Below are 23,565 nucleotides of genomic sequence, written 5' to 3' on the forward strand. Positions count from 1 at the left end.
ACAGGAGCTAGCAGCTGGCTACAGATACCTTCCTAGTTCTAACTCTACGCCTTTCTGGGCCACAATAACTGTTGCTGTGATTCCTCTGACAGAATGAATCTGGCACAGAAAAAGGCTTGCTCAATCCTAACAGTTTGATATCTCCAGCTATTCCTCTCATCACTATGCCCACCTTGCAACGACGCAGTAGAGCTCTAGCTATGCACAGTAACTGTCTTTCTCCAACTGAAAAGTTTTCCCCATTTTCCATCACTTCTGAATCAAGTTTCATAGGCAGCTGGGCAACCTGTGTGGGAAAGAAGAGGCAAAAATCTTAAAGCATTGCACAGACTTTTTGTACCTTCATGGCATGAGACAAACAGTTGCTCTTCCTGAAAATCTGATTTTGACCTGCTCAGTCTAGTTGAAATGCTTGACATCCAGTGATAGCCCCCGAGAACATCACTAGGACTAAGTTAAAAGAGCTATATCATCTTAGTAGGCAAACTTGGAATGACCTCAGTACTAAGTATTTTATTTCTAGAAAAAAGCATGCCATGTACAAAAATTATTCTCAACATGAATACAGATCTCCTGACAATCTTTCTCACAAAGAGGAAAGAGTGAACCAAATCCCTGCAGGAATTACTGCAGCCCATGTATCACAGCCATACGTGCCATTTGACTTACAAGAAAAGAACTGAAAAAGTCACGGCAGTGAGACTTGCTGTGTGGGCCTCACAAAGGGCGGATTTTAAGTTCAGGATAAATGTGCACATGTGATTTACACTCACAGATGTAAATGTAGAATGCGGTCCCAAGGCATGCACAGAAAAATATCACTTGAAATATTGTAACACCCTAGGAGTCTGTGTGATGAAGCAGCACTCTGCTATGCTATATACTAAAAAAGTACACATCCAAGTTATGGCAGGTTCTCCTAAAAAACAAAAATCACTCTATAAAAACCAGGAAAAAAAAAATCAGTCAAATAAAGCATAGACAAAGAGTGAAAAAAATTTGCAAAGAACAAGCTTTATCTAAAGGTCTCTGAAGTAGCTACTAACAGAACGTGTTGTTTTGGAAGCCCACATCATGGGTCATCTAGCTTGGAGGTGTCACCGAGGTTAAGCCAGCCTACAGCATGTGTCAAAACCGCTTCGATAAAGAAAAAGATGGGTCATTGTCATAGGAGACTCCCTTCTGAAGGGAACAGAAGGCCCAATATGCAGACCGGACCACTCCTTAGGGAAGTCTGCTGCCTCCCCGGGACCAGGGTTAAAGATGTGGAAAGGAAGCTTCCCACCCTGGTGCAGTCCTCAGGTTACTATCCATTGTTGATGTTTCAGGTAAGCAGCGATGATGTTGCAACAAGAAGTCTGAGTGCAATCAAGAGAGACTTCAGGGCCCCGGGACACACGGTTAAGGGATCAGGAGCACAAGTAGTGTTCTCTTCAGTCCCTCCTGCTGCGGGGAACAATGAGGGAAGAAACAGGAAGGGCCAGCAGATCAATACCTGGCTCTGAGCCTAGTGTCACAGGCAGAATTTTGGGGTTTTTTTTGAACACAGCTTGGTCTACACGACACCAGGCCTAGTGACAGATGGGTAACACCTGTTGCAAAGTGGGAAAAGGATCTTTGCACAAGAGTTAGCAAAGGGCTCATGGAAAGAGCTTTAAACTAGACCTGAAGGGGGAAGGGGATGATACCAGGCTTGCTAGAGATAAGCCTGGTGGAGGTGCATCAATGTCTGAGGGATAGTGGACAAGCAAGGCCCTTTGGCTACTGTCTCAGTGGAGGCAGGAAACGGAGACCCTTGCAGCAGCAAAGACACAAGGGCTATTGATGTGCTTGATACCACAGAAGCATCTGAGAAGACCACATAGGAATTGGGGCTTCTCCCCCCAAAAAGGTGGTGGGATCAATAGCCCAACTGAAGTGCATCTACACTAATGCATGCAACATGGGCAACAGACAGGAGGAGCTGGAAGTCATTGTGCAGCAGGAAAACTATGAGAGTCGCCATCACAGAAGCAGGATGAGTCACACAACTGGAGTGCTGCAATGGGTGGCTAAAAACTCTTCAGAAGGGACAGACAAGGAAGGACAGGCAGTGGGGTAGCCCTCTATGTTAGGGAGTGTTTTGATTGTTTAGAGCTTAACGATGGTGATGATAGGGTTGAGCGTCTATCAGTAAGAATCAGGAGAAGGCCAACAAGGCAGATATCATGGTGGGAGTCTGTTAACAGATCACTCAACCAGGATGAGGAGGCAGACAAAACATTCTATAAGCAGCTGGGAGAAGTCTCAGAATCGCTAGCCCTTGTTCTCGTGGAAGACTTGAACTTACCAGATGTCTGCTGGAAATACAATACAGCAGGGAGGAAACAGTCCAGGAGGTTCCTGGAGTGTGTGGAAGATAACTTCCTGACACAGCTGGTGATGAAGCCAACTAGGGAAGATGCCCCACTGGACCTGTTGTTTGTGAACAGAGGACTTGTGGGTGATGTGATGGTAAGAGGATGTCTTGGGCACAGTGATCATGAGATGATAGTTTTCTGTTGACAGAGAAGGAGGGGGGTCAGCAGAACTGCCACCTTAGACTTCTGGAGGGTAGACTTTGGCCTGTTTAGGAGCCTGGTAGACAGAGTCCCCTGGGAGGAGGTCCTCAAGGGCAGAGGAATCCAGGAAGGTTGGACATACTTCAAGAAGGAAATCTTGAAGGTGCAGGAACAGGCTGTCCCCATGTGCCAAGACATGCCATCAGGGAAGAAGACCAGCCTGGCTGAACAGAGAGCTTTGGCTGGTACTCAGGAAAAAAAGGAGAGTCTATGGCCTTTGGAGGAAGGGGCAGGCCACTCAGGTGGACCAGGGATGTCGTTAGGTTATGCAGGGAGAAAATCAGAATAGCAAGAAATCAGTTAGAACTTAAGCTGGCTACTACCATAAAAGACAAAAAAATGTTTCTATAAATACATTAGCAACAAAAGGAGGGCTAAGGAGAATCTCCATCCTCTGTTGGATGCCAGGGGAAACATAGTGACAAAGATGAGGAAAAGGCTGAGGTGCTTATTGCCTTCTTTGCCTCAGTCTTTAATAGTAAGACCAGTTGTTCTACAGGTACCCAGCACCCTGAGCCAGATGGGGACCGGGAGCAGTATGAAGCCCCCATAATCCAAGGGTAAATGGTCAGCAGACTGCTACACCATCTAGATGTGCACAAGTCCTTGGGGCCAGATGGGATCCACCCAATGGTACTGAGGGAGCTGGTGGAAGTGCTCACCAAGCCGCTTTCCATCATTTACCAGCAGTCCTGGCTAACCAGGGAGGTCCCAGTTGACTGGAGGTTAGCAAATGTGACATCCATCTACAAGAAGGGCCGGAAGGAACTACAGGCCTGTCAGTCTGACCTCAGTGCCAGGGAAGGTTATGGAGCAGATTGTCTTCAGTGCCACCACACAGTGCTTACAGGACAATCAAATGATCAGACCCAGTCAGCATGGGTTTATGAAAGGTAGGTCCTGCTTGACTAACCTGATCTCCTTCTACAAGGTGACCCGCTTGATGGACGAGGGAAAGGCTGTGGATGTTGTCTGTCTAGACTTTAGTAAAACCTTTGACACTCTTTCCCACAGCATTCTCCTGGAAAAACTGGCTTGGATGGGCATACGCTTTGCTGGGTTAAAAACTTGCTGGACAGCCAGGCCCAAAGAGTTGTGGTGGAAGGAGGAGTTCAATCTAGTTGGTGGCCAGTCACAAATGGTGTTCCCCAGGGCTCAGTGCTGGGGCCAGTTCTGTTTAATATCTTCATCAATGATCTGGATGAGGGGACCGAGTGCACCCTCAGTAAGTTTGCAGACAACACCAAGTTGGGTGGAAGTGTCGATCTGCTTCAGGGTAGGAGGGCTCTGCAGAGGGATCTGGACAGCCTGGACCGATAGGCCAAGGCCAATTGTATGAGGTTCAACAAGGCCAAGTGCCAGATCCTGCACTTGGGTCACAAGCACCCCACGCAGCGCTACAGGCTTGGGGATGAGTGACTGGAAAGCTGACCAGCAGAAAAGGACCCAGGTGCATTCGTCAACAGCCAGTTGAACATGAGCCAGCAGTGTGCCCAGGTGGCCAAGGCAGCCAACAGCATCCTGGCTTGTATCAGAAATAGTGTGGCCAGCAGGACCAGGGAAGTGATTGTCCCACTGTACTTGGCGCTAGTGAGACTGCACCTCAAACACTGTGTGCAGTTTTGGGCCCCTCACTACAAGAAAGACAGCAAGGTGCTGAAGAGGGTCCAAAGAAGAGCAATGAAGCTGGTGAAGGGTCTAGAGGACAAGTCTTATGGGGAGCAGCTGAGGGAACTGGGATTGTTTAGTCTGGAGAAGAGGAGGCTCAGGGGTGACCTTATCACCCTCTAACTACCTGAAAGGAGGTTATAGTGAGGTGAGGGTTGGTCTCTTCTCCCAAGTATCAAGTGATAGGATAAGAGGAAATGGCCTCAAGTTGCGCCAGGGGAGGCTTAGATTGGACATTAGGAAATGTTTCTTCACTGAAAGTGTTGTCAAGCATTGCAACAGGCTGCCCAGGGAAGTGGTGGAGTCACCGTCCCTGGAGGTATTTAAAAGACGCTTAGATGAGGCGCTTATTGACATGGTTTAGTGGTGGGCTTGGCAGTGTGAGGTTAATGCTTAGACTTGATGATCTTAAAGGTCTTTTCTAACCTAAATGATTCTGTGATCTCATAGGGCACAAAATACTTACACATTCCTTCATGTGAGTCCTTTCCAAAGCATCCCAGATTTGTTCCTCACTGTACTGATTGAAAGGATCCAAGTTTGATCTTGAGGGGGAAGCAGAAAACATAACCAGAATTTTTATTCAGCAATGACTGTCAAAACAGCAGTGTGCTAATTCACCCAGACAGATGATTCCCATCTAGCCTTCCACTGACAGAACTTCCCTGCCAAGGAAGTCAGCTGCTCCCAGCACACTAGGGTTAGAGTAGCCAAGGAACAAAAGCGTAGAGATGGAAGACAAGTATATAAACAGTTCAATCAATTCTAAAGGGAAAGAAAGACTTCCAGAGGATAACCACATCCAGTTCTGCATTGGGCCAACTAAAATCATTTTACTGTGCTTTTTATGTTTCAAAACCAGAGAACAGAAGCTAGGATGCCCAAGAACTAACACCTCACCAGGCACCTATTTGAGTTCAAGTATAAGCTGGTAGCCCACTTAGTCCTTCTTGCCTTCTTATGGTCTCACTAACCTCACAGTGCCACTGAATAGCACAGGTTCCTGAGGAATTATTGAGAGTTTGCTGCGAAGATCTGCCAAACCAATGTCATTGATTTTCACTCCATCAATTTTAATGCAGCCTCCAGACAGTTCAACAAGACGAAAGAGTGCCATTCCAAGGGAAGACTTCCCTAAAACGAGACAGGAAAAGCAATACTTGTGTTTCCACAGAGTCATAGCAGCTTTGAGATAAGAAAGAATTTTAAAAGCTGTTCATGTGTAAGAAAAGTGTTTTAAAATACCATAAAGTCCTGGCAAACAATGCTGGTAAGTGCTGAGGTTCATCATTTAAACTTCTAAGCAATTATGGGGGCAGCTCCTAATCTCTTCTCACAGAAGCCACCCCTGCAGTGCTGCCCCACCTCACTACCAAAACATTGCCACATAAACCAAATACAGCAACACTGATTGCTTATTTAGAAACTACTTTTTGGAGTTGATTTAAGCCATCTCACGAACAGGGGTTTCGATTCTTCACATTACAGACTTCTGAGATAGCTTAGAGCCAAACCTGGCTGCAGCATCAGTACGAAACACTTTCAAGAGAGTCAAATAAGCTGCAATGAGCATGTTGTAGGTAGCATTCTGTGCTAGTAGGTGGCTTGGGCTGTTAAACATTATGGGCATACTGGCTCAGGCATAGTAGGATATCCCTCTGCTTTAAATGGAAACTTGTTTTCATTATTATTTACAGGGATCCTGCTTGTGTACGCACACGAACAGAATCCACCACTGACAGACTGCAGGACCACTCCACTCCTGTGCAATTAATTTATTCAAACACAGAAAACAGAGGAAAATGAATGACTGCACCACTCTATCCCATTACCATTCTGTAAAAGCAGTAATTTAACTCAGCTTAGTGTTTTTCCTTACCTGACCCTGTCCTTCCCACAATGCCAATCTTTTCCTTTGGTTTGATGGTAAAGGACACTTTTTTAAGTACTAGAGGGAGGTTCTCTCGGTACCGCATCTCTGCGTTTTCAAAAACAACTTCACCTTCCTGTGGCCAGTCCAGAGGAGGAGTTTTATTCTTAATTCGAGCAGGAGCTTCCAGGGAGAGTGTCTTTAAAAAAAAAAAAAGACCAGACATTCAGTTTCCAGTAAACAAAACACCAGAAACAGAATTTATAAGTTGCAGCTTTCAGCAGGAGCTCTTCCCTGCAGACCTGGCCTGTATCAGTTTATGGCAGTTTTATGGTAAGTTGTGTGGCTGGACGTAGGCCCAGCGGTTCAGAAGTTTGCTGTGTGTTACATTGACCACACTGTTATTCCCCACTGTTGCCTCAATAATGACATTGGTTCTTCTACACAACAATGTTTTTCATCAATGGAATTCAAAACGTATTTTAAGCCTATTACTTATAAGCACAATCCTATTGAGTTTTGTGGCACTCCAAAGACTGGATGCTCCTGGATGCAAGATCTGCTGTATTTCTATGTCTCATTTGCTATGCCATGTCAAGGTCACCACTGTCGATTCTGACAGAAGGGAACGCCCATGTGTCACATTGTACAAATGCTACCCTCTTCCTCCTCTTCCTTATTCTCTCCTGTTCTATTAAATTACTGAGTCAGTCAGGCCCCTTCCAGCTTGCTCACTTTCGCTATTTTACTCTGACCCTTAACAGGTCCTCACTAAGCAGTTTGCAGATTAGACAGAAAAGCAGAACCTCTGAAAGCCAAACACGCGCCTTTATAGCATGTTTAGAATGAAGCCAAGGTCACTTGCCCCTGTTTAGCACAAGCAGCCTCAAAGAATGGCAGAAATCCTGTCATGGGATTCACCTCATGCAAGTGTAAACACATAGAAAGTAAGAATCTCCAACTGAACCAGGGTCCATCAACTCCTTTATAGTCACTACAAAGAAGTTATCATTTTTGGAGTATGATTTTTCTCATTCTAATATAAACAGAACAGATAATAAATTGTCCTCTGGAGATATCCATTTCCTACATTGACTAGAGAGATCCCACAGGGACTTGTGTCAATTGTGGACATCTGCAACATCTACTTAGAGGCAGGTTAATTGTACCGCAAGGATTTCAGAAGAACAGCAAACTGCTACAATAATACTCCAATTCTTTGAGCTTGGTGCTCATAACAGCAATCTGAGAGCCTGCATTGAAAGAAGCCAAGCCTGGGACTTAGTAAGACACAGAACCTGCATAGTGTTTCACTGCTCACCCACCCCTTCACTTTACAGTCAAACTAGTTTTACAGTTTCATAATAAAATGGCTGTCTAGAGATCCAAATAAGAAAAATCACAGAAAATATTGCTTAATAGTGATATAAATGACAAACAGTAATGACAACAACAACAACAAAAAAACACAACCACAAAAAAAAACCCCACACAAACCCAGTAAACCAATAGCCTACAGCTATAGGTTTTGCCACTGAAGGCCTGACAGTGATAAAGCTATCTGAGCCCCAGTGAGAGATACCAGGCAGTATCTGACACACAGTTGTCAGCTTTTATGGTCACCAAGTCTTCCTTACACAGAAGTATTCTACTTCAACACCACAAGAGGATTTATTTCTAGCCCAAATTTACCAAATAGATATGTATCTCCCTCCAAAGTTCAGAGGGAATGTGTATTATGTGTTAAGTGAAAAAGCCTTCCATCTCAAAGACCAGATGCAGTAGAAGGCTTTCTCCTGGCTACACTTTCACCATTGACTTATGCCCAGTTCTACATAAACAAATCCTAGTTATGAAGAAAGGGTTACAGACAAATGGAGCAATCAGAGCAGCTTGCTAAGCATTTAGCCTGCCATGTTTCTCATTTTTAACCTAGTACTTTTCTCGTGTTTGCAATGACAGCAATTCCTTTACTTTTTAAGCTTGTAGAAACAAGTGTGTTATATATAGCTGTGGAAAAAGAAGTAGACTTACTAGCATGAAGCAGAATTACATGTAGATAAAGTAACAAAGTTATCTGTGTTTAAATGAAGGAGTTTCATTAGGTTTGGAATGAAGGATGCCAGAACACCATCCTTTTACTGTAAAATATTGTATTGAATTCCCATTTACCCCTTTCACACACTCCACTCTTTCCTGAGAGCCTCAGCAAACTTTCAATATCCTTATAGTAACTTCAGTGATACCAGGCAAGCGATGCCTGTAAGCTTAGTTACCTACCAGCTCTTATGCCATTCATCCTGCCAATGCTTATACACGTGCTTCACAAAACATGTCCACCCTGCAGCATTACAGCATATGCACTAACATGTTTACAAGATCAGAAACATACATTCTGTACTAACGCAAACTCCAGCTGACTTTCTCTTCTCTTATGCCAGCAACATAACAAGGAACAAGAAATTTTACAAGAGGCAGTTGGTACGTATTATTGTCCTACCTTGATATAGTGATCGATCCTTTCCACTGAGGTAAAGCGAGCTTCTGTCTCTGAAGCAAGTCTGACTGTAAACTGGAACAACCCTGTTAACTGGAGCAATGGGAGAAAACAAAGACAAATTTAAAGCTGTGATTTATTATTGAATTAAGAGACAAACCTAATGGATAGTGTGTCCATCAGGACCAGGGAAGCGATGGTCCCTCTGTACTAGGCACTGGTGAGGCCGCACCTCGAATGCTGTGTGCAGTTTTGGGCCCCTCACTACAAGAAGGACATTGAGGTGCTGGAGCGTGTCCAGAGAAGGCAACGAAGGTGAAGGGTCTAGAGCACAAGTCTTATGAGGAGTGGCTGAGGGAACTGGGGTTGTTTAGTCTGGAGGAGGCTGAGGGGAGACCTGATCGCTCTACAACTACCTGAAAGGAGGCTGTAGTGAGGTGGGGGTTGGACTCTTCTCCCAAGTATCAAGTGATAGGATGAGAGAAAAAATGGCCTCAAGTTGCACCAGGGGAGGTTTAGGTTGGACATTAGGAAATGTTTCTTCACTGAAAGTGTTGTCAAACATTGCAACAGGCTGCCCAGGGAAGTGGTGGAGTCAACATCCCTGGAGGTATTAAGACATGTAGATGTGGCACTTCAGGACACGGTTTAGTGGTGGACTTGGCAGTGTTAGGTTAACAGCTGGACTCAATGATCTTAAAGGTCTTTTCCAACTTAAATGATTCTATGATATTTGATACAAGCACTCTCGGCATTGGGCACCATCTAGCTAAGGTGCCCAAGGCAAGTTAATTTTAGTTAACAGCTAATTTTAAAATAACCATAATTTATGAATCACTTGGAAAGCCGGCAGTTTAGAAAGGTTTCCCACAAGGAACAGCTCTAAATACCAGTCGTCTAAGTTCTGTAATTTCACCTTACTACCACCAGGAGGCAGAAAAGGCCAAGCAACAGCTCTAACAGCGAGTATTCTGAGCCCTGACGTCCACCTAACCTGCATAGCTGGGACACTGGATGCTGTTCACTGTGAAAACATACTGCAGGCAATACGTTAAGACATCAGTTTAGCAGATGCCTGATCTACCGTCAATTAAGTTTCTGGAAATATCCAGGAAAACTGCAATTTGCAGCATACAAAAAGCCTAAAACAGTTTCTACTTCATTTAAAAAGAGGCAGCTCACCAAAACAGTCTTAAGCACCTAGCTCCTCATAATTAGTAATCTGGCTGCTAGCAAAAGGTCCTGACTCTGAATTGCTTTCCCTTCCATTGCCAAAAGGGGTAAGTATCTTTTTCCATTCTAGGGCGTTAAGTTTTCAATGGTGTGTTACTTTTACTTACTAATGATAACTACATTAAATGAGAAATTAAATATTACAGTATGTGGACATACCTGCACAGCATATGAGATAGCCAGCCCAGCATAGGCAGGAGGAATCTGGCCATGCATTAAGACAATCATAAGGCCAGTGGTTGTAATAAGAGCAATGCTGATAATGTCCAGCCGCACAGCTAGCCAGCGCATTGCACAGCTGAACAGGTAAAATGGTGCCTGATTATCATCTAAGAGCTCCTGATACCTGAAACAAATACAGGAAAGGTTAGTAGTCCTCCGCAAGCCTCATGTTCTACAAATAGCAGAGCTACTTAAATCCCTGTTCCAGTATCAGAATTCAGGGTGGGAAGACTAGTCTGTCATTGACATAAAATCTCAAACTAGGCCATGAAAGCAGGGTTTACAAACTTTCCTGATTAATGTCAAATACCTACTTAGCTCAAACTCTCAGAAGTCAAATTACCAAGTTTCTGTGTACAACAATGAACTACACTGGGGTGAATCAAAATTCAGGGACATAGCACACACTTTCACCACAACTTCACCTATGCAAGACCTTCCAGAGGATGCTTGATTGCTACAGATTACTCCCCAGGTAACAGCATCAGTGCTTCAGAATACGCACAGAATAGGTGTTATTTTAACCACAAATGTAGAAGTAAAATTACAGGTTTGATAGGATTGGTGATACTAATTAAAACACACCAATAACCCCTTAATTTACAATCCTGACACTGCAGAGCTGAGAAAGTATATTTAAGGGGAGACACTTGAGAGAGTCACAAAGCCAGTAACTTGATTTTCTCATCATCCATCTCAAGTTTTACACCGATCATTGCTGCTCAGCACATGCAGTGCCTTAGTGCTCTAGCACCAGCAATGCTAAGGGACTGCTATTTGCAGCTCTGCAACCTTTCATCTAAGCTGGTGTAGCCGCATTTTTCCAGAGCTTCTGTGGCAAGTTTCCCTGTGCTCCCACACTGTTGGTCTCATGACCTTGCGCCTGCACAACCCTGATACTGTTATGGCAGGTTCTCAGGGGAAGCAACTACCAGTCACATGAGAAATGCTTCACTTTCCCTCACTAACATTTATTTTGCAGATTTTAGTTTATACTAGAGAAAAACCAAGCATAGTGCACAAGGTGGCTAACGATCACTCAAATACTTGATAAATGCCATCCAACTACACATCTGCACAGAGACTAACAGCTCATCAATATGCACATGGAGGTTTTGTTTGCATGCTCTAACCAGTGCTAACACCATCACAAGGAGAAACAACCACTAGAAAGTATGAGCGGGACCTGATGAAAAGCATACACTACAAAGGAAAAAGTATGGCCAAAAAATTGTCCTCACCATTATCATGGCCACCTGCTGTACCACCCAGAGGAGGGCATTCACCTGGGACTCCACCACTGTTCTTCCCGGTTGGCTACTGGGGAGTTTTCTGTAGCCTCCTTCTTCCTCATTTTTGCCCCCCAAAAAGTAACTTTCACTCTTAGAGGCAATGCATGTCATCAGCTATAGACCCCACTAATAAATCTTTCTGAGTGTTGCATCCTGCTTTGTGCTTCACAACTCAGATGGACACCTAGACTGACCTGTGCAGAAATTCCTGTCCTTTGTGGTAGGCATGGATTGTGGAGAGACCCTGGATGCTAGATGTGATATGAGAGAGGAACGGAGACTGCGTGATGTTGTCCAGACGCTTGAGCTCTCGAATAAAGACTCTGGAAAAAAAGAAGCAGCTTTAAGTGACACATACAACCACCGTAATGCCAACCACTACATTAATGCACGTATACTTGAAGAACCCTATGTCCTTACAAACAGGTCAAAGTGTCTCTATTTTTAGTCAAAGCAGCTGACGCACTTACCTAGACACAACATGTAGAACCGTGAACAGGACAATGAGGGGCCCCACTGCCACCAGGAACCAGGGGAAAACCCCAGAAATCACCCCCACACAGAAGAACACAAGAATGACATTCTGGATGAACATTTCTGCTTGAAATGGCAAACGAACATCAACTGGAAAAGATGGAAGGAAGAGAAGAAGACCTTGAGTATAGAAAACTAAAACAACCTATATAAAGCAATTCAGTCCAGCTGTACATTATCATTGACAAGGACAGTGATTTTTCATGGCTTATTCAAATTAAAAATTTACATTTTCATTAGGGGTGCTTTTATCTTCTGAGATGCTAGTAGTCTGTCCAATTATTCCCATTTGCAGAAATAGCACTGATGCAACTCTGACCTAATTACAACCCTTGCTGCACATCAGCTTCACCCTGAAACTCTAGGTTCCCCCTGCATTAACTGCTAAGAGTCCATGTGCAGCTTGTAGGTACAAAAGCACATTTTCTTCTTTTTAAGTGAACAGACAGACTTGAGGTATCAGCTGCCTTCTAGACTCATAACCAGGTATGTCCCAATTCCTGCTTTGTCTATTACAAGTACACATTTGGCAATAGGGTATGATCACTCCAACAGCAAGAGACTGAAGAGTATTAAGGAGGTAACTCGGTGGTCTGAATGTGGGATTTACAGCGCATACAGTGAGATACCTTCATCCATGTCTTTGGAAAACCTGTTGAGAATCCGCCCAGTGGGTGTAGTGTCAAAGAACTTCATGGGGCTACGCAGAATCCGCCGGAAAAGCTCATCGTGGAGCCTTGAGGATGCTCTGAGAGTTCCCTGACAATGCAGAAAATGTTGCAGCATTATGAAAGGATGTTTGCCTTCCTGTCACTGCCCCTCCCCTGGGGACCAAAACATTCTGCTCATTTTCTGCTTCCAACCAAGCATTCTGTGCTTCCAACCAGCGGGAGGAAGCTATTAACTGGGCTGAAGTTTAATGGAATGCATGGTGCAGCCCCAAGAGATGACTTATGGAAACCTCACAATCCATGGTCTGACTTCCTCATTCAAAACCTCTCTTGGGAGGTGGCCAAAAGAACCATGGTGACAGCAATATGCAGAAGCAGGCTGGGGGCAAAGGGATGGATATAAAAGAAACAGCAGCATTGGCACATACCTTTACAAAGACGACGCCACGAACAGCTTTCAGAATCAACATAACTGCCATAGACAGTGTGTAGATGCCAGCATAGTAATGCATGCGAGGGTTATCTTTCATACTGTTGCTTATGACAGTATCATTTCCCAAAGTCACAGTGGTGTTCTGCAGAAAATTCAAAGTTTCAGTGAATAGTTAGTTAAGACACAAGTTAATCACGTACACATTACACGCAGCAGAATTCAACTATCCTGTCCCCTCCCAACATATTTGATACTTCTTCTTTAAATAAAGTACTTCAGTGATCTTTGAATGCTTCAGAAAGTTCTCCCTAGCAGACATACTTGACTTGCAGATTTGTAGCCCTCAGCCTTTTACCCACAATATCTTTGTAAATAATACCACAATACCGACTTCATGCTTATTTCCTGTGTTCTTCTGAACAACACCAGACACATGCATACCACCACTCCTATTATACATTAAAATTCTCCTTGGATAGGTTGTACATTGTCTTCTTATCAAATACAGTTGTTATTTTCTGCCAGTATGCAGTAAATTCCTTACTGTCACACTAGTGTATATTCTCATTCTCTTTTTTTCAGTCTTTAAGTATGTTGAAGGACCTCTGCTTATTTTAATATTGTTGGCCATCTGCAGTTCATTATTTCTTCTGAGGTTAGTAGTTTGCTCCCCTCACCTGTAAGAGTCAGTCCAATACCAGCATTGTCTCAACCTTGTCATCAGGGATATGGACAGTAAAATACCCCAGAAGTTAGGCTAACATCTTGACATGAGTCTGCAGCGGCCTGCCTGAGCAGCAATTCCTGATCCTGGAAACGGAATTCCAGGCTTGTAAGGTCATTATGCCCTGGACAGAGCAAGGACGAGGGCTGCCTTTGGCAGGAAACAGCAAAATGATAGAGATGCTGCTATCTGCTTCTCCCTTCTAGAAACCTTGTGGGGGAGATAACAGCCAAAGGAGGGAGCTTTGTGGAGGCAAGACGGCTCTGTTTTGGCTAAGGAGCGCTGTGCCGTTCTCCAGCGCCAGGGATGAGCCTGAGAACCGTTATCAAGAAGGATCGATCAGCATCGATGGAGCCAAGAAGAGGCGGAGATACAGAGGAGCAGCAAGGGGTGCTACTTGGCATAAAAAGGGGCTCCTCAGCACCCAAACTTTGGAAGCTTTCCCCACCAAGGATCACGACGATCATTAGGACTGGCGGGACGCTGCCTGGACCTGGGACCATAGGGATGCCTTAGACCCATGGTGGTAGCTATTGATCTTCCTCTTTTCACTTTACTTTCTCCTTTCCTTTCACCCTCTTTACCTATGGCACGCTGCTTTATGGGCAAAGTTTCACTGTTTGATTGCAGCAAACGCCTTTGGCGTTGTCATCTTCACTTTGAGATCATAGCAGACAAACCATCGCAAGTCCACTGAGTGGACCATGACATCACCAAAAAAAAAATCTTGCAGTTACATTTGAATCTTTAAATGCAACAAGAATTGCAATTAAAGCCCCTAGAGTGGGAAAAGCTCCGAACCATCCCAGGTCATCACAGTCTTCAAAGCAACTCCCAAAAGTCATCCGACTTAAAGCTGTATACTTTAACAAGGTTATCCTGTCAGATGTAAGGTCACGTTCAGACAAAAGCCAGCACTACAATTAGCAATTCTTCCTGCAGTTTGTTGGTGCCTTTCACATTTTCACTTCTTTTTCTTAGACTAACCAAAACAAGGAACAAGAGGGCAGCCTAAAACCACATGAGTTATTATATCTTTCTTAGTGGAGCTCTCTTATTCTTGGAGATTAACTCTCTAGTGAGATTGCCTCCCCTTACAGCTTGCTTAAATTAGGAAGTACCATTTGGTCTCATAGGACTGCTTGGGATTAGTCTAGGAGAGCAATTCCCCTGCCTGGTAGACACAAGAGAGTAGGAAAGCTATTTATCTTACTCCACTGCCTTGCTTGATCCAGAAACTCAGCCACCAGTTGCTAAAAGCTGTACTGCCCACATTCAGCACAAACAGTGCCATGATGACAAGGAATGCAAAGGGGCCTCCAGCTGCCTGAATGTAGATACCATAAACAGACCAGGGGACAGAGCCTTTGCCTTTCTCTTCCAACTGGACCAACTGGCCTGTGAAACAAAAGAGGAGGAAGAAATGAGGAAAAGAAAGATGTTCCATGAAAATTCTGTAAGCTTGTGAACATACACAAAACTACAGTCATTTTCAAACTGTACAGAGTACTTTCAGAAAGACAGACATTACTTAAGACGTAGAACTCAACAGTTCAGTTTTTCAGAAAGTCACATTTCCTCTGCAGAATCATTCACATCACGGTGTGTCCAAGAAAAGCATAATCAGCACAGACTTAAACATTAGGCTTGTATCAGCCTCACTATTGCTTTTTAAACCCTGCTGAAGGTTCAAAGTTAACAGTAAACAGAGAAATCCACAAAACAGAGGTCAGATCTTCCAGTTCTTCACACATAAATGCCATGTCCTGCCTAGGACGCTGCGAGTACCAAGCTATGCACATTGCCCTCTTAGTATAGGAGGGAGAGCTGGTGGGGGAGATAGGGTGCTACAAGCTCCTTTGTGTCAACGGCACCTGACCAGCAGCAGCCTGATTGAACTTAAAAATATTGTACAGGCATCTATATTTAATGAATTAATGAAGGTTCTTTGCCCACTGCTTGTGTCCTATCAACCACACTGAGTGACCAGGACTGGAGACAGCTTTCAAAACCCAAGTACATTCACAATACTTTGAAAGCAAGTGTTTTGAGCTTATTGGTGTATAAAATAATTACAGCGAGAAATCTGATTACATAGTTACCCTCTTCCTTCTTTACAACTTTCTCCTTCTTCACAGACCCTGTTTTGGTACTTTTATCCTGGGGTCTTTTCAGTGAACTGTTTGTGTTCTTCTTTAGATTAATCTGCAGGAAAATAATGACACTAAACATACCAGAGTAATTTGCTTTGACATAGTCACATCTGAACCCAAACTTTTTATAAGCTGCCTCCCAAGGACAACAGCTTCCAATAGCTTTGCATTCATATCAAGGAGGATATTGACTTCGCTGCTATTATGGATGATTGACAACTCTGGTGAATTAAATTCTCCTCTTCTATTAATCTGAACTGCTATCAACCTGTACGGCTTGTGTGCAAGGTTAATTTCCAGAATCAGTGACATTATGTACATACATGGTAGAGGAATGACACCCCTACTTCTGAGAGAAAGATACAATCCCCCTGTCCCTTGTAAAAATAACTCACAACTTTATTAAAAGGCTTTTTCTCCCCAAATACCCTACTACTACACTCAGGAAAGCTCTCATGAAATGTCTCTTAGGATGAAGTCATGTTAACTTGGTCTTCCAGAAATCCAATGTCCAAATACTAAACCGCACACACATTTGCTATTCTAAACCCAGCCACCTTCACACAAAAGGAATTTACAACCTGTTCAGCCTACATCGATTGAAACCCACTACACAGCATCTTCACTTTATGTGACAAGAGACATCTCACACGTGTCAAACCACAGAGACTCTAACTTTACCACCCATTTCTTCTTATCCCATCAGGAATGCAAATTAATGCTTCCTTGAAGCCAATGTTTGCATGCTTAGCTGACCTTCACTTTCTCTGTAGACTGAGAATCTAGCATTAACCATCATTACATTAAACTTGAAGTGGCAGAATTATAATCTTCATGCCTTGGAAAGGATATATAGAGCAACGCATTGTATTCTTTTGCTTCTTTCACTAACATCTTCCAAGAGAAAATTTCACCAAGCACCTTCTATATCTGTACATTTATCACAATGCTACCTTTCCAGAAACTTTTTTCTTTTTAAATGTTGCAATTTGATAACAAGGAGTCTCTCATCTCTTAAAAAATAAACTGCGGATGCGCTTTTTAATCTCTTCTTAAGAGAAAATGCACACAAAACTTAGTAAATCATCATCAAATAAAAAGCAACAAAGTTGTTTACTCCAAAGAATAACTTCAGGAAACAAACGGGAGAAAGGTGGGAAAAATTAAATTGCTGAAAATTGAAATGCATGTCCTACCAAATGGTTCTATTTTCTAGATCTACATTTTTCCCACCAACTAAAATGCTAGAGTACAATTCCAAGTTTGCATTTACAGCCATTGTTTCATAACAGAAGCAGCGTCGAGCAGTAATTTTTCCTCAAAACCCCCCAAACCAAAGCATTTGCAGTTACATTTCAAAAAAGTCATATCTAACTTTTGTCAAGTTGCATCACTTTTCCTGTGCCTCAGTCATACCCTATGTCAAAAAGAAGTAACAAACCAGTAAGGATTGCTTCAGCCAAAGGTTGGTCCAGGTCTGTGCTGATTTGGAGGTAAATTAAGGAGAAGTGAGGTGTACAGTAAAAGAGACAATAAGCTTCCTGCTCTGAGCATCACCAGAGGAGACGATAGATTACTTTCATGTCCAACTCATGAGCTCATTGGCAGAGTCTTCTCTACTACGCACTCCCTAAATACAAACTGTGACTGCAAATACGAAGTGCTAATGAAGCACAGGTTATTCCACAGGAAATCCATTGGCCAGATCAACAAATGAACATGTGAAGCCATTTTCCAGTTTTCCAACTACATCATTTGGTTCATCTCATCAGAAAAGTCATCATTCAGAGCAGTAAAATAAACAAACAAGTACCTCAATATGTGGTGTTTCTCCCAGCTGTAGGTTATTAAAAATAGTTGCATAGTCCCCATTTAAATTCATCAGTTCCTCATGACTTCCTCGCTCAGTAATGCAGCCTTCTTTCATGAAGATCACTTCATCACAATCAACAAGATACTGGAGAAAATGGCAGTAAGAACAAGCCTTTTATCATTATGTCCAATAATCAGACACTCTCCCACACAATCATTTTCAGTAATTTATAGACAACACATCTCTTCCGAAATAACACACATCCGATTTTTAAAGGTCCTGCATTGACAATAGCAGCATGATTACTCCCACTGTACGCAAATAAAAAGTTTTTATGTTCTGTCAAAACCAATCTGTTATAGAAGACACAATCCAGGATACTTAAACACTGCAAATACCGATATACTAAGCATTAATATTTCTATGCACAGAAGGTAGCAAAAAAAAAATCTCAGAATACCTCCATTCTGATTTACTGACACCAAATCTAAGTTTTTCTGGTGTGACAAACTAGCTCTATAGCAAGTCAACAAAAGTGGTTTTGAACAAGGTATTTATTTCTCTGGTAAATTTTCTTTAGCCAAGTGTTACCAGCCCAGATCAGGCACCAAGCAGCACTGGCATCAAATAAAGAATTAGTTGTGCTTAGTGCATATTTGCAAACCTACCTTGGCGCATACTTGCAAAGACATATTTGCTGTAACAGGTCAGGGCATCGAAATTTCCAGTGTGAAGGCAACTGACTAAACAGTATTTCAAGAAAGTCCAAGAAAGAAAGTATGAGAAATGTAGTACCTGAAGCTGATGAGTGATGAAAAGGACAGTCTTTGACTTGAGATGCTTCCTTATTGCACTGTTAAAAATGTGATTTCCAACATGAGCATCTAAGGCACTAAGGGGATCATCAAGGATGTAAATGCTCCTGTCACTGTACAGGGCTCGAGCCAGACTGATCCTCTGACGCTGTCCTCCACTCAGGTTAGCCCCTCTTTCACCAATCTGGACAGACACACACCCATTATTTTATTTCTACAGCACCATGCAACACAGATATTCAAAGCTCAAGAGGTGACCAGAACAAAGCAGACCATAATATTTTTAATATATATTTATTTATACACACACACAGAAAAACACCATAAAATTCTATACTGTTTTAACACATACATATATTTTAGTTTAGGTGCCCACTTCTTTAAAATGTGTTATCCATTTAAACTCAAGGCTAATATCCTTGAAATGTGGCAGTACATTTTCACTTATTTAACTTCTTTTTGTATTAACATAGTCATGCTTTTTTCTTAGCTATTTTAAATCAAGTTCAAATAGGTCCTCTTAAGGTAGCTAAATTTACAACACTATAAAAAACTCCCAAATTGTCACCATCCAAGTCAAAAACATGGCACAACTCTCAATAGCTCAGGGCCTGCATTGATAAGCTTAGCATAAGAAGGTGCACTCAACAGCTTGGCTTATATGCATACCAGATGGATGGTCCCCTCGCTCCAGTCCAGTCTATCAAACCAAAACTCTGCTTTTCTCCAGCCACTAAATAGTTTACTACAAGCAAAATTTATACCTCTGTCAGGTCCCCATTTGGAAGGATGGCTAGGTCAGGCCTTAGACAGCAACCATTCAACACCGTGTTGTATCTAAAGAACAATTAGATATATAGTTAAGAACACTGTTTCCCCCCCTCCAAGTATCAAGCTAGTACAGCATTATCTCACTTTCTACTAACAGCAGCCATTCCAGCAGCCTAAAACAAACGATCTGCCTTGGATTACCAGGAGGAAACTGAGGATAATAATTAATCACCTGCTTCTGCAGTACAGTGAAGGTAAGGAGGCAATTTCTTTAAAGGGATAGCTAGGACAGACCCCAGGAAAGGCCCCCACTCAGGGAGAGCCATGGAAGGTGACAGTACATTGTAAACAGCAGTTGTTGTGTTTAAAGAGGGCAAGTCCCGGCAGAAGAGCAAATGCCATTTCAGGGCTGCTCCACAGCAGCTGCTAAAAGCAGATCAGACAGTACTCCAGCATGAGGTACAGCCCTCACTGCAAGTGAGCAACGACATGCACTGACAGCCATCAGCCTCAGTGACCACATGCAAGAGAGGCACGCTCTTAAATGAGACTTCAAGGAGTCTTAAAGACAGAATCTAAAAGGATACATAGGCTTTAACTGCAGTGTACTCTACATTAAAATTTTTCCCACATTTGGGGCAAGAATTACTAAGTTTTCAAGAAAATCAGCAAACAGTTCTGACAAACCTTTCTTCATCGTATTCCTTGCCAAAAAGAATGTTGTCCCGAAGTGTAGCGTTGAGAATCCAGGCCTGCTGGGCCACATATGCAAACGTTCCACTTACTGCAATGCTACCCTCCAGCAGGGTCATCTAAATTAAAGATAAACTGTGAAATTATGCTATCCCGTGTTTAGAGTACATAGTCTTCTACAGAGTACAGAAGTGAAATAGGAGATAGGAAAGTGAAGAGCAGAAGTAGTCAAAACAGAATTTCTCACCTGTCCTAAAATTGCTGAGATAAGTGAAGTTTTTCCGCTCCCCACACTGCCACAAATTCCAACAAGTTTTCCCTAGACAGAAAAAAATAAATTAAGGTACTCATTTGTTACATTTTCCTTTCCTTTCAGAATTTGGACTACCTTTAGTACCTCTGAGGGGACAGACAGGTGGATAATAATGACAGCTGAAAAAGACACATAACAGACAAAAGAAAAAGGCAAGACAGTCGGTATTTTAACACTCAAATAATACAGAGTGTATGCTATCCCACAGCGGACTAAGACTGAAGTCAACTCTATAGGTAAAAATGAATGTATTTTAAGATCAGCTTCCTTTTGACTGAGCCTGACACAGGTGCAGAGAATGCTGCATGCAGCCAAAAGCACCAAGGCCTGCCTGAACAGAATGCACCAAGAGTGGCATTTGAGAGCAGTAAGGAAAGATAAAAAGAGGGAAAGACTGAAAGACAAGCAGAATTTAGGATATATGGGCCGAGTAAAACTTGCCCATGAGATGCAGTTTGCTAAGGAACACATACCAAGGAAAGGCTAGAATCCAGTCACTTTGAAGCAATTCTCTGCAATAAAATGGGTGGGTTGATACCCACATTAAATAATTCATCAAAACTATTTTTGTTCCTTTTGTAAAAAAAGGTAAGGTGGACAAGAAGTATATAGCCACTCACAGAACACATGCTGGCCTCCTCTCATTTACAAACTTCTGATAGAAAATGAGCTTTTACATTTCTAAGTAACTCTGTACTTCTTTTTCAAGGCTATTTTTAAATTATATGCATCCTTCTCAAAAGTTTAAGATATAGGGGGGTTATAGTTTAAAATAGTTCAAACTATCCCTCTACTCATATGACTGCAGGAGACAATTTAACCATAAATATCTTGATAAACGCATCGATCACATTACTACAACATCCAACTGCCAGACTGCAAAACTTCTGTATTCGTAAAAGATATCATGTATTAAATTCAATGCCTTTTCTTCGACATTTTACATGTTTTCACTCGTCTTTGAAAGTAAACTTGAACTGTTTCTAAGTTCTTGAAAATCTCTGTGTCCTTCTACTGTACAAAAACTCTCAAGAAAAGTCGCACATTCTTCAATGAAAAGTACTGTTATGCTCCATTAGAACACCTAATCTCCCAAAACATTCATCCAGAATATAGCTGAAACCCTGCAAAACTATCAAATGGCTGCAGGAATACACCATCCACCAATAGGCCACTGATATCCCTGTTGCCCTGCTGACTCTTTCAGCTCAATGGCTCATATACTGTACTGAGAGCTACGAACAGTAATCCCATCAGTTAGACATGAAAGCTATACAACCCGCAGCTGTTTCATCGGCTGTTTGCAAAGATCCAGTTTGCTAAAGTGGCACAGCTGTTTACACCAAGATCAGACACTGCATCCTGGATACTGCAGTTGCCATGGATATTACAGGAGTGCACAAAAGCAATATGCTCCATTTCATGCAAAAACACTCAGCGCTCTATTCCAAGGGACAGCTAAGAATGAGGCCTTCCGCAAGCTCAGATTTCCTCCTTTTTCTCTCTTACCTTTTCTATCTCCAAGTCAATGTTGTAGAGAGTCCTCTGAAGCCGAAGGTTAACCAGGTGGATGATTTTGTTCTCCTCTTCAGGGCTAGGATGGTCATCATTGTCCACTAGAAGATGGCCCTTCTGTTCTGCCAGCACAGCTTGCTGTCCCTCATTCTGTAGCTTCATTTTCTCTTTCTTGCCCTTGGTGACTTTCTTGTCTTTTTTCACTTTGGGGGTCAACTTTGGTGAGCTCTGGACGCTGGCGTGGGAGAAGTCCCAAGCCAAGGTAGCATTTTTCACCTCTATCGCGGTGTGAGGATTGGCTGGTTTTTTCTTTATCATATGAACCTCTTCCATTAGAAATAAACTCTGATAGGAGTTGTGAGAGAGGTGTAAAGATGAGACACCTGATCAAGACTGGGAGACAAGCCTACGGCACACTCACGCAGCAAAACACATCAGGCTATATAGTAGGAGGAAGCTGAAGAGCAAAAGGTAGCTCATTAGTGTAAACTAACTCCAGGCCTGCTAAGTGGCCGGGGCATTCCTGGATGTGGTGGAAGCACTTAGATACACTAAGACTTTTACAGAACTGCAATACTCTAGATGCAATATGAGGGGGGCTTATTCTTTTAACACTGCAGCTCTAATTTCCAGATTAAAGACACCGAAGCAGAATAGATGGGTTGGAGAAGAGAGGTCACTTTGGGGAAAAGTGACTGACTTATCCTGCACACCAACTCGTTATGGAAGGAGACGGAATGACTTAACTTCAGCCTTCAACTTTTCTGCTGGGAAAGTCATCTCACAAATTTAGCTGACAGTAAGTAAGCCATTATGTCCATTGTATCATGTTTTCCACCACATCCGTCAGTATTTACAATCAACACAGATCAGGAAGAGATTTTTCACACAGTTTAATTACAAGATAAAATGCCTTCCACTTATATAATTTATGTTTTGAACTAAGAAGCCTTTTGTTATCAAAGAACTCTGAATTCTCAGCCTTATTTAGTCTTGCAATTGCTATGCCCAAATCATACGTTCATAAGAAAGCTCACACTCATTTACAGAGCCAAAAAGTCAGTTACATTTTTACTGTGATGTTAAGAGTATCTCCACCTTGCGTTACACTCCCTACACAGATTACACTGTTTACAGTCGAATTGGGAGACATTATAGTTTCCCCTCTCATTCTCTTCCCCCCCATCCAAAATTCCCTTCAGTGTATTTGGAATTAAGAAAGCCTGATTTCGGGTGACTCAGAAGGTGAAACAAAAATGCTCAAAAGCAATTGAATCTCAAAACCATTCCGTAGAACCCATTCTTCTCTCACACAGATTTGTTTTGTGAATGCATTACACAGAATCCATATGTCAACGTTTGTAGGGAATCCTATTTGGAAATTTCTGCAACATGCAATCCATTATTGTCTTCAAGAGACAAGACAAAATAAAAGCCTGTCCTCTGACTTCACACTAAATTACACAGTGGATTCACTTCACAGGGATTGAAGGAGGAGATAGAATTGTCTGTTATAAGGGTTTCAATTTTCTGCCATAGATTCTGTTTTGTCAGATCACAACTGCATTTAATTCATATAGTGGAGCTTCAGTCACTTAATTTGGCCTGGAAATACAAAACCCCAGTTTTTCATGACTACAAATAAAACTCCACTGGTTTGTACAAAGCTGCCTACATAATACATGACATTTCCAAAAAGTGTTTCATTAACAAAACCTGAAATTTCATTGCAGGCATGTTGCACTGTC

At 42.5% G+C, this 23,565-nt stretch overlaps 1 protein-coding gene across 2 annotated transcripts in view; it reads right to left on the minus strand.

The window, feature by feature from the left end:
- ABCC5 (ATP binding cassette subfamily C member 5) overlaps window positions 1-23,565 on the minus strand; it is a 56,581-nt gene that overhangs the window by 4,805 nt on the left and 28,211 nt on the right. For both annotated transcript variants that reach the window (XM_086468050.1, XM_086468049.1), the window contains 18 exons: window positions 21,812-22,162; window positions 20,237-20,308; window positions 19,984-20,108; window positions 19,290-19,362; window positions 18,506-18,709; window positions 17,711-17,854; window positions 15,847-15,949; window positions 14,958-15,142; window positions 13,016-13,162; window positions 12,546-12,675; window positions 11,853-12,006; window positions 11,577-11,705; window positions 10,028-10,214; window positions 8,639-8,728; window positions 6,148-6,337; window positions 5,243-5,402; window positions 4,735-4,813; window positions 173-286 (listed from right to left, as the gene is read on the minus strand). In XM_086468050.1, the coding sequence (XP_086324176.1) occupies window positions 173-286; window positions 4,735-4,813; window positions 5,243-5,402; window positions 6,148-6,337; window positions 8,639-8,728; window positions 10,028-10,214; window positions 11,577-11,705; window positions 11,853-12,006; window positions 12,546-12,675; window positions 13,016-13,162; window positions 14,958-15,142; window positions 15,847-15,949; window positions 17,711-17,854; window positions 18,506-18,709; window positions 19,290-19,362; window positions 19,984-20,108; window positions 20,237-20,308; window positions 21,812-22,162 (2,637 nt within the window). The remainder of the gene's footprint in view (window positions 1-172; window positions 287-4,734; window positions 4,814-5,242; window positions 5,403-6,147; window positions 6,338-8,638; window positions 8,729-10,027; window positions 10,215-11,576; window positions 11,706-11,852; window positions 12,007-12,545; window positions 12,676-13,015; window positions 13,163-14,957; window positions 15,143-15,846; window positions 15,950-17,710; window positions 17,855-18,505; window positions 18,710-19,289; window positions 19,363-19,983; window positions 20,109-20,236; window positions 20,309-21,811; window positions 22,163-23,565) is intronic.

This window comes from Leptosomus discolor, chromosome 7 (assembly GCF_034619465.1).
Source record: "Leptosomus discolor isolate bLepDis1 chromosome 7, bLepDis1.hap2, whole genome shotgun sequence".
Lineage (NCBI taxonomy): Eukaryota > Metazoa > Chordata > Aves > Leptosomiformes > Leptosomidae > Leptosomus > Leptosomus discolor.